Here is a 13,074-nt window from a genome sequence, read left to right as displayed (position 1 = left end):
ATTCTTAGAAGACTACTATTTCTTCTAAAGACATTGTGTATGCATAAGTAATTATCTTGTTTTAATGGATCATGTTCTTTAAATAAGATAATTATGATTTTTTTAATGATATTTTCACATAGTGCTCGATTGAAATGCAAAGATATTTTTTACTTTGAGCTCTTTTGTTTGTGCCACAAGATCTTAAAGATGAGATGGAAGAAGTACCTATGATACCTCATGGAAGGTACTTGGGGATGATCATTAAAGACAGTTAAAGGCTGACATTTGCAAAATTCTCTCATGGGCTATAAAGATGACTTCCATTAAAGACTTAGAGTTTATCCTTTGTATCTTCAAACTTTCTGTTATCCCCACGTAAAGTTTGAGGGGGAGTGATAAAATATGTATCTTATATAAATATATATATATACTTCATCAAGAACTCTCTTTTCTTTGTTGTACATCCAAAAACCCGATAGGGGTATTTTGGTAATTTCCTTGTACCATTTTTTTTAGGATTTTCTTTTATTTCTTTTTATTCTTTTTACTTTTTTATTTTATTACATCATGTAAAAGGACTGCATGGGGGCCCACCCATCTAGTCGTTGGGGCCCCAACGGTCATTAATATGACCATTGGGGCTCCCAACAACTAGAAGAGAGCCCGATGTGGTCCCTCTCCTTTTTGTTTTCATCCTCTATAAATAGAGGGCTCTCCCTCTTGTAACATATGGCTTTTTAAGCCCTCTTTCAATAAAAATTTATATATTTTGCCTCTTTGAAGGCTTCCTGAGTTGTCCTTTAGTGGACTATTTCGATATTCCCCATTGTGGGTTTTTGCTTGTCCATTATTGGACCGTGATCCTTTGTGGTACGTAATCTTTTTCATCGTCTCTCCTCTCTAATGGGTGAAAAAGACTCATTTTTCTATCGGCTTCAAACTCAATGGGTCCAACTATCATCGTCTCTCCTTTGTGGTACTTAATCCTTTGTGCTAGTGACATTAAGCCACCGCTTTTAGAGCTTTTATTTGCACTATTTATTTCAAAAGATGAGCCTACGGAGCTCACTCTTTTTCATCTCTTTGATGTTCTCTTCTCCTCTTTGGGAAAAATGACTTTATGTGACCCGGCTCATTGCAAAAATGGTATATTATCTTACCACTCTTCTTGTATTCATAGTCATTTGAGCTTCTTCCAAAGTGAGGAAGCTTGTAAGTTCTTGTGTGATTTTTGGGTCTTAACATAGCAAGAATTGATTCTTCATCTTTGGAGGAGGTGGGGTTTTTTAACCTATTCTCTTCCATAGTCAATTCTTCTAGAGTTTTGATCATGGTAGGAATACCCCTTCTATGGAGGAGAGCCGATTTGTTCCTCTCAAAATCGGGTCTAAGCTCATTAATAAATTGGTAAAAATGCTCTATTTTGATTTGTTTTTCACGGAGCTCTATGTCAGGGGAACAGTGTCACTTAGGCTCTAAAAGAGCCAATTCATCCCAAAAAAGAGAGAGCATTATGGTATTTTCTAATGCTCATGTCTCCTTGGGTCATGATCCTCGCTTTATTTTGGAGGTTACATATATAGGTTATATCTTTAAGACAATATATATCTTGGAGATACTTTCAGGCATCACTAGCAAAATTGAATTTTGTCAAATTAGAACATTTCTTGATGTCAACACTATTAATGAGTCATCTCATGATTTTGGAATGATCCATTTTCCACTCTTTTCTTCTCCTTTTGTAATCAGCAACGGCTTTATTCATTTTTCTCCTTGAAGTGCCCCTATTTGCCATTTTCATTCTTTGAGAAAACAAGTTTTCGTTCTTTCTCGAGGCCGTCCACCAAACCCCATAGACCCTTTTCCAAAATTTTATGGTTTACTATGGATGCCCACATCACATAGTGTCATTAAGTCTTATAGGAAGAGAGATGATGACTTCTCGTTCATCCTCCATTGATAGAATAGAAGAAGAGAGAGAAAGAGAGAGAGAAAAATAATAGAAGCAAGGTTCTTTAAGACACCACGAGCCCATGATCATACAATCCACGTTCACACGAACAAGCTTTACCTGATCGTCAATACCAATGGCTTTGATACCATGTAATGAAACAAAGTGTTCACAAATACAATGCCACTAAAGGGCTACAAGGTGCACATTCACAAAAGTCACAAAAGCCACTTATGGGCAAAATACACAAAGCTACAAAGGGCTAACACAAAAGATAAAAAATATGATCTTTATTTAAGATTGAATGCACACAAAATGCATAGGTTACAAGAGAGACATAGCCATAATATATAGTTCCCCACAACTAGATTTCTAACCATTGGGGAGCCCCAGAGTCATATTGTCAAGGATAAAAGTTTCCTTGACAATACCAACTAAATACAAAAAAACAAAAATAAGAAAATACAAAAAAATAAAAAATAAAAACATGAGATGGCAGCTCTGCCCCTAATGGGTAGATTCTATTACAAGGTCAAATGACCAAAATACCCCTAAATGGTAGTATCTATTACAAACTCCTAAAAAACATATATATGTATATATATATAGGAGAACACATATTATACCACCTTAGCACATCTATTGAACCTATGTAACATGGGTATTTCCAAGGTTGTCTGTATCGTGTTGTTTCGTACAATACGTTATGATACGCATCGTTACTTTTGGGGTTTACGACATGATACACACTCCTATGATAGAAGTGTGTATCATACCCATATCGGGTGTATCATACGATATACCTTCGGCATACTTTAAAAAGGCCAAAAGTTTTTTTTTTCATTTTGAGTTTTAAATACCTTTTGAGGCTAGACTTCTCCATTTGTCTAGAGGCCATTAGAAGTGCATTTTCACTATTCTTTTTTTTTACCCAAAGAAGTGGGTTAACGTAAAAAAAATGCATTTCCACAAATTATTTACTCAAGAAAATGGGTTAAGGTAAAAATCTTTATTATGAGTAAAATTACAAAGCTATTCTCCAAAAAAAATTCACCTCGAGGGGGGCTATCCCCCGCCAACTTACCGCAAAGTTGGATCCGTGAAAATCAAAGATTTATATCAAGGTAGAAATCAGGCTTCACACTCCTCCAACAAAGATGACATAAGATGATCCGGCATGGCAATGGAGCACTCAAGTAATGAGTGAAAATCGATTGAAAATTGAGTGCAACCATTGTTGTCATAATATTTTTGTTTATGTAATATTAAAGTATGCGTCTTGTGGCATGTTCTTAATTGCAAGATATTTAATATTTTGCATTGTTCTTGAGAGATATGCATGCAATATTATCTATGATTCTATATTAGTTGATGTTTGATGATGTCTTATATGGCTCATAGAGACATAAATGTTTCATATGTGATTTTATTTTTTAGAATTGTTACTAAATATTTCTGAATTTTTGGATTTTTTTGGATTTTTTTATTAAAAATTTATGATACATTTACGATACAATACGTTGTTACTATTGGCCCGACCGATATGGGTAACCATACGCTACTTACAACCTTGGGTATTTCTACTAGGCTCCATTACCCATATCATAATACGTCAACACGGCTACTGGCACAAAGCACTTCTGGGTATGGGTCAAGCAGGTTTTGGATCTGAATCAACCCTTTTATCCATTCTATCATCCAGTCAACTTGCAGTCAATATGTGAAATCAGAAATGTCCAAGTTAACCACATATTTGTTGATTATTAATTGTTAGTTCACCATATATCCTTGACAGGTTTTAGACTTTTAGTTCACGATTCACAGTCTATCATTTCCTAGGAATTTTGTAAGATGTAGCCCAATTGCCTGATTGTATACCCATACGGCCATACCCATCTTTATAGAAATTTTGGTATTGTACCCTTCAGACACATGCCAAGCCTCGTACCCATGCTTGTACCTATCTCACAGCATTGAACACATCATAGTAACATGCTACCACAGTTGGATGATTCAAAGTCAATGTTATTATTCAAGACTGAGTATAGTGGCCTAGGTAAGAATTAAAGAAACCAAGTCCATATCAAATTATCAAGCCCATATCCAACCACCTAAACTTCAAGTGGAACACAATAATGGTCAATCAAACATAAGTTATAGGTAGCTCCATCACTTCCAGTTGAATCATCCCACTTTGAGAAAGTGCCAATGTAATGCCCCAAAATCTTAACCCAAATTTTGAGAAATTTTTTTTTTCAATACAGCGGAAACAAGTCATACCATAGGGTTAAACATTACAGGGGACGCAAACCAAAACATTTATTTCATTATTAATGAATAATAACATCAGAGTTTCTCACACTATCCCTAGAACAGTAAATCCAAAAATCTCGATCGAAGCCTCATCCCGCAGTCGCTCATAACTTCTACTCTCCACCTGAAAATTTATAGGAATTAGACTACAACTGTCTAAGTAGGAATTACTGTAATTCTTCTTTCAGGTATATCATGTGTCAAGTATTGATGTGGGTGCCGAATGTGATTTTCAACCCATACAAGAATAAGTAAAGGACTACGCTACAACAATCAATAATTTATCAGAAGCTAACTGGCAAATAACATCAATAGCAATCATTTAAATATCTCATAACCACATATACGAATTCATACAATGATTCAGAAGAATGCAATTATGACAATTACATAATTCAGGTAAGCATTTTTACCACATGGTGCATCTATTAGGCATAAAATAACATTAATCATTACCATGAATTACAATTCAAGTAAAACAGGGTATTTAACATGCATTAGAAGTTAAACATCACGCATCCATCAATCATATAACAATTAAAGGAACAGATAACATATGCATGTTCTAATGCATAGCATGAATATGCATGCCCTATTAAATGCATACAATTTAAGTTCTTCTTTTTAATTACCGTTGTCCGCGGATACACCAAACAGGTACAATCCCCGAGGACAAGTAGGTTCCCAGGGTAGCTTAGCACACAATTTGTATTTTATTACTGGGTTCCAACTTAGCCCTCGACCGAATCACCTTCGGAACATTAGACTTCCACATTTAATGTCGGGGACACAAGGGACACCTCACGCCCACAAGTGTTGTTTCCTTTGTACAAAAACAAACTCACAGTTGTGACCAACACACCACCGCCAGGTAAAGTGATCGACTCTCCCTAAAACTGTGGCCAGGAGAAGGAACCTCAATATCGGGTTCAGCGAACAAAATTACAGCACACAGAGTTTTTGTATCCTCACAGCCTCCCCAAGATCGGTTCTCTAATATTCTCATACTCAAGATGAGATATCTCAGAACGTATATTGCATTGTTTTTATTCATGCTACGCCCGAAAGAGATAATACAAGGTTCCTACCTGTTCCGGCGAGGAGAAGGTGGTTGTTGCCGTGAGAGGAGAGGATTGCCAGCTTTGATGACCCAACTTCAAGACCGAGAGGGAGGCGAGGGAGGAGGCGACGACGACTCTCCTGAACAGCGTTGATGATGCATCATGCAACAGAGAGGGGAAGGAAAAAGGAGAGAAGACAAAGAGGGAAAGAGAACGAAAGAGAGGAGAGGCAAAGGAGAGTGAGAGATGGGGGAAGAGGGATTTGATACCTCTGTTTGAAGAGGGAGACCCCCGAAAAGGCAGGAGCACACCGCCCTCCCAGCGGCACCCTCTGACCCCCTCCTTCTTGATGCTCTGCAAGAATCGTGCCCTAGGCACGATTCTTGTAATCGACTTCTTATTAATGTGTCGGGTCTGAGTCCCGCGACCTGCGACGCTGGATCCAAGTGATCTAGATCCGTATGTTTAAAAATATGGATCTGGGTCAGCCTAAAATGAGGGATCCAAGTGGATCCGAGTCGGCATTGAACTGTCAGATCCACTGGCTGGGTCCATTTGGCTCCAATGTGGGCCCAAACCCAATTTACCCAAAACTTTTACTATATATCCTTTTGGATCCGGGTAACGAATCCCGAACCCAAAACCTTAAAATTCGTAGATATTACATCGAAATGCTTTTGCCGGAAACCTTCACTCACCTGCCTGAGTCTTTTTTTTTTAGATGGAAAACCCTGATTCTGGTCACCCAACATCAAGAATCGAACCCTTATCCAAATCTGGGTTTATCACACTCCATAATAGGAAACCCCCAAAAACTGGGGTTAGCAAATCCGAGAAAATGAAAAGAGGCTACTCAGAGATGTTGCTGAAACCCCAATGTCCAGTTCGGTTTGGGTTTTTTTTTTATGACCATCGAAATCCCCAAATCCATTAATGTGGGATTTTCAGACAACCTACACTCCATACGAGATCCATGCTACGCCTGAAAGAGAGAATACAGGGTTCCTACCTGTTCCAACGAGGAGAAGGTGGTTGCTGCCGTGAGAGGAGAACTCTGCCGGCTCCGATGACCCAGCTTCAAGACCGAGAGGGAGGTGAGGGAGGAGGCGACGACAGCTCCCCTGAACGGCGTCGACGATGCAGCAGAGAGGGGAAGGAAAAAGGAGAGAAGACAGAGAGGGAAAGCGAACGAGAGAGAGGAGAGACAGAGGAGAGTGAGAGATGGGTGAAGAGGGATTTGATACCTCTGTTTGAAGAGGGAGACCCCCAAAAAGGCAGGAGCACACCGCCCTTCCAGCGGCGCACTCCAACCCCCTCCTTCTTGACGCTCTGCAAGAATCGTGCCCTAGGCACGATTCTTGTAATCGGCTTCTTATTAATGTGTTGGGTCCGGCTTCGGGTCCCGCGACCCTGGATCCAAGTGATCTGGATCCGTATGTTTAAAAATATGGATCCGGGTCAGCCTAAAATGAGGGATCCAAGTGGATCCGGGTCGGCATTGAACTGTCGGATCCACTAGCTGGGTCCATTTGGCTCCAATGTGGGCCCAAACCCAATTTACCCAAAACTTTTATTATATATCCTTTTGGATCCGGGTAACGGATCCCAAACCCAAAACCTTAAAATTCGTAGATATTACAGCCAACGTTATTTCCAAGATATATTAAGTAAATTTATTCACAAGTTTCTGTGATAACCAGTTGACTCAACTCAACAGTCAACTTTGCAAACTACAAATCCAAAATATGGTTGTCAAACTTTACCTTCACTAAAAAATACTTGTTCACTTTCATTGAGCAAACTCAAGTCATACAAAAGGAGCAAATAAAGAATATCAACATGCTTCAGTTTGTAAGAAAACAAAGAAACTAAAATAATCGTTACCCATAAGAAAATCTGGTAGGATATGCAGTCAACATTCATCAAGGTCATTAATGCAAACTCAAAATTTTGAGAGAATTCCATGAGAAACATAATACAGAACGAACAGAATTCTTTGCCCTGGGAACATGACAAAAATATTAATTGATAAATGCAAAGCAGTCAATCTCATAAACAAAACTAACCTCAATATCAAATACAAATGGTCTCTGTCCAAAATTGACATCCACCCTGAACAATGACATCAACAAAACAATCTATGAATATCAGATCCCCAGTAATGTTGACATTACAGAGTATGCATCTACTGACATGGACTATCATAAGCATAATAAAATAGAGCGCGGCGAAGATTTCTGCATCAAGATTACATTATGCATACAATATGAACCTACACAATAGACAAGAACTGGCAGCGGCTTACAATAGAACAGAAAAATTTAGTGTTGTAACACTTGCAGCCCCATGCTGCTTTTATCTTTTCCACATTAAGTGTTCATTTCTACTGTTTTAGATCTTTAGTTAATGTTTTAATGTGTCATAGAATAGGCTTACTCTTCCATTTCTTCCATATGTTTACACACAGTTGGGGTTGAGTCAGGTAGGGGAGGAAAGAGAACTGTTGACAAGGAACCAGGAAAATATTAGATTGAGGAGTTGCAGCTTGAGTACATATAACAAAATCAAAGCAATATGTTATATTGTGTGCCTTACTCACATCATTACATGGATCAGTACATCTAAATCATAACTAAGTAACCAACTCTTGTTAGTTCGGAAGTAAATCTCATTATAAAAATCAAACTACTCTAATTTGATGCAGGTGAATAATCCATATCTTTTCCGATATCATACATTATTCACATTTCTATCTGTATGCTCTACTTGTTGAGACTAAGATGTTTTTATGATGTTTTTAGTAAATAAGTTTTTCTAAACTAGAGGTTATTTGAATCTTATTCTTTAATGAGGGACCTGGGTGTAATTGTGTTCTTTGGACTATCTCTATTTAATATAGAGAGTAGCCCTAATTGAATAGATGAAGTTAGATTATTCTCCAGCCGTCTCTCTCTCTCTCTCTCTCTCTCTCTCTCTCTCTCTCTCTCTCTCTCTCTCTCTCTCTACCTTGGTTGTTGTGCATCTCACCTTACGTTCAACATGGTATCAGAGCCGCGTCCCCTCCTGGGATACAGTTGCTGATCGTGGGTCGTGTAATGCTGATGTGGCTGATCGTGGAAAACTGCAGCAAGCTGCATCATGTGTCGTGAAACGTGGAAAGTGGCTGATCGTGGAAGCACTCAGATCGTGGCTGATCGTGGAAGCACTCAGATCGTGGGTCGTGTGATGCCGCTGGTCTAATTTGATTCTCTGTGTTGTCGACGCAGATTTTTACATAAAAAAAATCTGATCGTTGCAAATTGATTGGATGTTGCGGGCTTCAAAACAAATTATCTTTGACGTGTGGATGGTGGAGAAGTTCAGATCGAGTGAAGATCTGATGCAGAGAAGTCGCGAAATCAAATCAAGTGGGGGTCGGTTCTGTTAAAGGTTGTGAAGAATCAGATACAGCAGAGATCTGATCCATTGTCCTTGGGAGCGTGATCTCGTGCCCTGCTCCAAGTTCGAGTGACTCCAGTTTCTAGCATGAATCAGAGGCATATTCGTGGTGGATGTGCAGTCGAGGTATGCATCTCTATCTTAGTTATGATATGCATCTCTATAGTGGTGGATGTATAGTCGTAGTAGACAGCCTATTGTAGTCGTGGTATTCAGCCTGTCGAGGTCGTGGATGATGCAGTCGTGAAGGGTGAAGCAGGAGGGAACCTTCTGCACAGGTCGTGTGTGCTGGTGCTGTGACTGTATTGCGTTGAGGCTGCTGCTGATCAGAAAAAGCAGTCGTGAAACTGATCAGAAAAGCAGTCGTGAAATTGCACAGGGAAAATTATTTTGTTTCTGCTCATGTTATCGCTGGTTGTGCTCAGATTTTATTTAGCAAGCAGCTGGGTGTTGTGTCGTGATCCTTTTGACTCAGTTGATGTTTGAAAACAGCATGTGAAAAATATTCTGTTCGTGGGAACCTTGTCTTTTGAAGTGAGATTCTGTGTTGAGCACCTGCTACTGTTTGTCGTAGTGGCGGATGTGTGATGGTAACACATTCTAAGTCGTGTTGGATATGTGATCTTGATTTACAACCTATAGTCATCCTTGGTTGAGGTGGAAAGTTTTGGTCAAGTTTCTTTAAAATTATATTTAAAGTTTGGATCTGAACAGGCGAAGGTCGTGTTTCTCATATTTCATTGGTGAAGTCAAAACTTGATATAGTCGGGCTTGTTGTTGATTGTGGGTATGTGCGTGTGGTTGCTCCTGCATTTTGTGAATCAAGCTCATTAGTTTATATTATGGCTCAAGTGGTTAAATCAGATGCAGATTCCTCCAATGATTGTGTAACTCTTAGCAGGGCTGAATATGACGAGCTCATTGCTTTACGATCATCCAATTTGAAGCCTTCTGTTGCGGAGGTTGTGTGCTCGGCAGGTGATGGCCTATCTACTCAAGGTGGTAGGTGGGTCATTGATTCTGGAGCCTCTGGTCACTTGTGCGGAAACTCGAGCAACTTTGTGAGTTTAAAATCTGTGACAGGTCAAAAAGGGGTACGTCTTGCTGATGGTAGCTCTTCCCCAATTGTAGGGCAAGGAAACATGTCTATTACCCCTACTCTTCAATTGTCGCATGTTCTTCATGCTCCTTCGTTTCCACAAAATTCATTATCCGTCAGTCGATTGACAAAAGAGTTGAATTGTAGAGTGATTTTTTATCCTACGGGATGCACCTTTCAGGACTTGCTGACGGGGAGAAGGATTGGTGGTGGCTATGAGGAAGGTGGTCAGTATTACCTACACCAACCAGAGGTTTCGGCCAATTCTGTTGTTACATCATCCTCAAGTCCTCTTTTGTGGCATCATCGTTTGGGTCACCTTCCAGTGACACATTCCTCATATACCTCCCTCAATTTCTCTTCAGTGTGAAACATGTCAATTGGGAAAACATTGTCGAAGTTCTTTTCCCTCCAGTCAGAGTCCATCAAGTCAAGGATTGTTTGATCTTCTTCATGTAGATGTGTGGGGTCCGAGTAGGATTCTGAATAGGTCTCAATGTCGTTATTATCTAGTTATTGTTGATGACTTCTCGAGACTATCGTGGGTGTTCCTGTTAAAAGATCGGTCTCAAGGTCCTGTCATTCTTAAATCTTTAATTGCAGAGATAAAACTCAATTTGACATGTGTTAAAATTGTTCGCACTGATAACGCTCTTGAGTTCAAATCCAAAGACTTACTTCAATTCTACTATGTTAATGGGATTCAACCTCAATTTACATGTCCCCATGCCTCCCAGCAAAATGGGGGTGGCTGAGAGGAAACATAGACAAATCCTTAATGTTGCTCGGTGCCTTATGATTCAATCCAATATGCCTGCTACATATTGGGGCGATGCGGTTTTGACAGCCGGGTTTCTTATAAATCGCATGTCGTCAAGTTCTGTAGAAGACCAGATCTCAATTCAAATTCTTCATCCAGAGGCTCCTCTCTTTCCTATCCCCCCTAAAGTCTTTGGATGTGTGTTTTGTGCATAAGCTGGGTCCTGATCGAGATAAACTTGTTGCTCAGTCTATTAAATGTGTTTTCCTTGGGTATCCTAAGAACCAAAAAGGATATCGTTGCTATGACCCTATATCTCATAAAGAGTATGTCAGTGCAGATGTTACCTTCTTTGAGTCTATTCCTTATTTTTCGAGTACTACTCCAAGGTTACAAGATAGTCAGGGTGATGTTTTTCCTCTGCCAATTCCCCCTTTTCCTTTAGAGTCGTTCACTCCAAAGCCTGTGGCTCCATCCTCTGGGGAGTCTCGATACAGAAACCCTCCTATAGTGTATACTCACAGGTTACCACCTACCTCCATGCCCCCATTATCTCCTTCTCCTGAAGTTAGTATCTTTGAGCATACTGAAGTTTCTGCTGTTGATGAGGATCTTCCTATTGCTCTGCGAAAAGGGAAAAGACAGTGCACCCTTCATCCCATTTCTCAGTTTGTTTCTGAAGTTAATCTTGGGGCTTCTATGAAGAATTTTATCTCGGCTTTGTCTGCCTCCTCTGTTCCGCTTCATCACAGTCAGGCTCTATTCGACCCCAAATGGATGCAGGCTATGAAGGATGAAATGGATGCCCTATGTTCTAGGGGCACTTGGGATTTGGTGGATTCTCCAACTGATGCAGATATTGTTGGTTGCAAGTGAGTATATACCATTAAATATAACTCGGATGGGTCAATTGAACGGTACAAAGCCCGGTTGGTTACAAAAGGGTATACTCAGACTTATGGTGTTGACTTTTTTGAAACTTTCTCCCCAGTTGCTCGTCTTGGCACTATTCGTCTTGTTCTTTCTGTTGTTGTGCACCATGGATGGCCCTTGTTTCAGTTGGATGTCAAGAATGCCTTTTTATATGGGGATTTACATGAAATTGTCTACATGCAACAACCCCCAGGCTTCGAGGTTCAGGGGGAGTGTAAGAAGGTGTGCAAGTTGAAGAAGGCTATTTATGGCCTGAAGCAGAGTCCAAGGGCATGGTTTCACAAATTATTTGAGGTAATGTCGAGTTTTGGCTTTGTCAGGTCCGCTTCATATCACTCCTTGTTCATCAAGAAAACCAGTGCAGGAATTGTTGTTATGGTGGTATATGTCGATGACATCATATTAACAGGGAACAGTGCCCAAGATATTTCTGCCACAAAAGATCATCTTCAGAAACACTTTGTTACTAAAGATCTTGGTCACCTACGATATTTTCTGGGTATCGAAGTTGCAAGAAACAAAGAGGGCTTAGTGTTGTCTCAAAGAAAGTATGTGTTGGACTTATTAAAAGAGACTGGAATGCTAGGAGCCAAGCCAGCTAATATTCCAATGGATCCCAAAACTCACATGTTCGATGAGAAGTCTGAGTTATGGACAGTGCCAGCTTTAGATCCTTGGTGGGTAAGTTACTATATGTGACTGTTACTAGACTTGACATTTCATTAGCTGTGAGTAAAATCAGTCAGTTCATGGACAAACCTACAAAAGTTCACTGGGATGCAGTTATGATGGTTATTCGGTACTTAAAGGAATCTCCTGGTAAAGGTCTGTTGTTTAAACGAAATCCATCTTTGGACGTTGTTGCTTACACTGACGCGGATTATGCAGGATCTGTTGAAGATAGGAAGTCAACATCTAGATTTTGTGTGTTTGTGGGAGGAAATCTTGTTACCTGGAGGAGTAATAAACAAACCGTTGTAGCCAGGTCGAGTGTTGAATCTGAATACCGAGCAATGGCCCAGACTGCAGCTGAGATTATGTGGGTAAAATCAGTCTTGACCGAGCTTCAGGAGAAAGTGTCCCTACCTATGTTGATGATGTGTGACAATAGGGCTTCTACATATATTGCCAACAATCCAGTATTTCATGAAAGGACTAAACATATTGAAGTTGACTGTCACTATATTCGCGACTTGGTTCAGGCTGGGTATATCTGCAACGATCATGTATCTTCTGAAGATCAAATAGCTTATGTTTTTACCAAAGCCCTGGCGAGACCAAATTTCTCAAAGTGTTGTGACAAGCTGAGCATGATTGATATATATGCTTCAGCTTGAGGGGGAGTGTTGAGACTAAGATGTTTTTATGATGTTTTTAGTAAATAAGTTTTTCTAAACTAGAGGTTATTTGAATCTTATTCTTTAATGAGGGACCTGGGTGTAATTGTGTTCTTTGGACTATCTCTATTTAATATAGAGAGTAGCCCTAATTGAATAGATGAAGTTAGATTATTCTCCAGCCGTCTCTCTCTCTATCT

At 39.7% G+C, this 13,074-nt stretch overlaps 1 protein-coding gene across 4 annotated transcripts in view; it reads right to left on the bottom strand.

The window, feature by feature from the left end:
* Positions 1–13,074, bottom strand: part of LOC149817294 (ran-binding protein M homolog) — a 58,332-nt gene that overhangs the window by 30,860 nt on the left and 14,398 nt on the right. For all 4 annotated transcript variants that reach the window (XM_089988092.1, XM_089988095.1, XM_089988094.1 and 1 more), the window contains exon 5: positions 7,374–7,419. In XM_089988092.1, the coding sequence (XP_089844218.1) occupies positions 7,374–7,419 (46 nt within the window). The remainder of the gene's footprint in view (positions 1–7,373; positions 7,420–13,074) is intronic.

This window comes from Nuphar pumila, chromosome 14, assembly GCF_984573655.1.
Source record: "Nuphar pumila chromosome 14, dmNupPumi1.hap1.1, whole genome shotgun sequence".
NCBI classification, from domain to species: Eukaryota; Viridiplantae; Streptophyta; class Magnoliopsida; order Nymphaeales; family Nymphaeaceae; genus Nuphar; species Nuphar pumila.
This window is presented reverse-complemented; position numbering and strand designations above follow the sequence as displayed.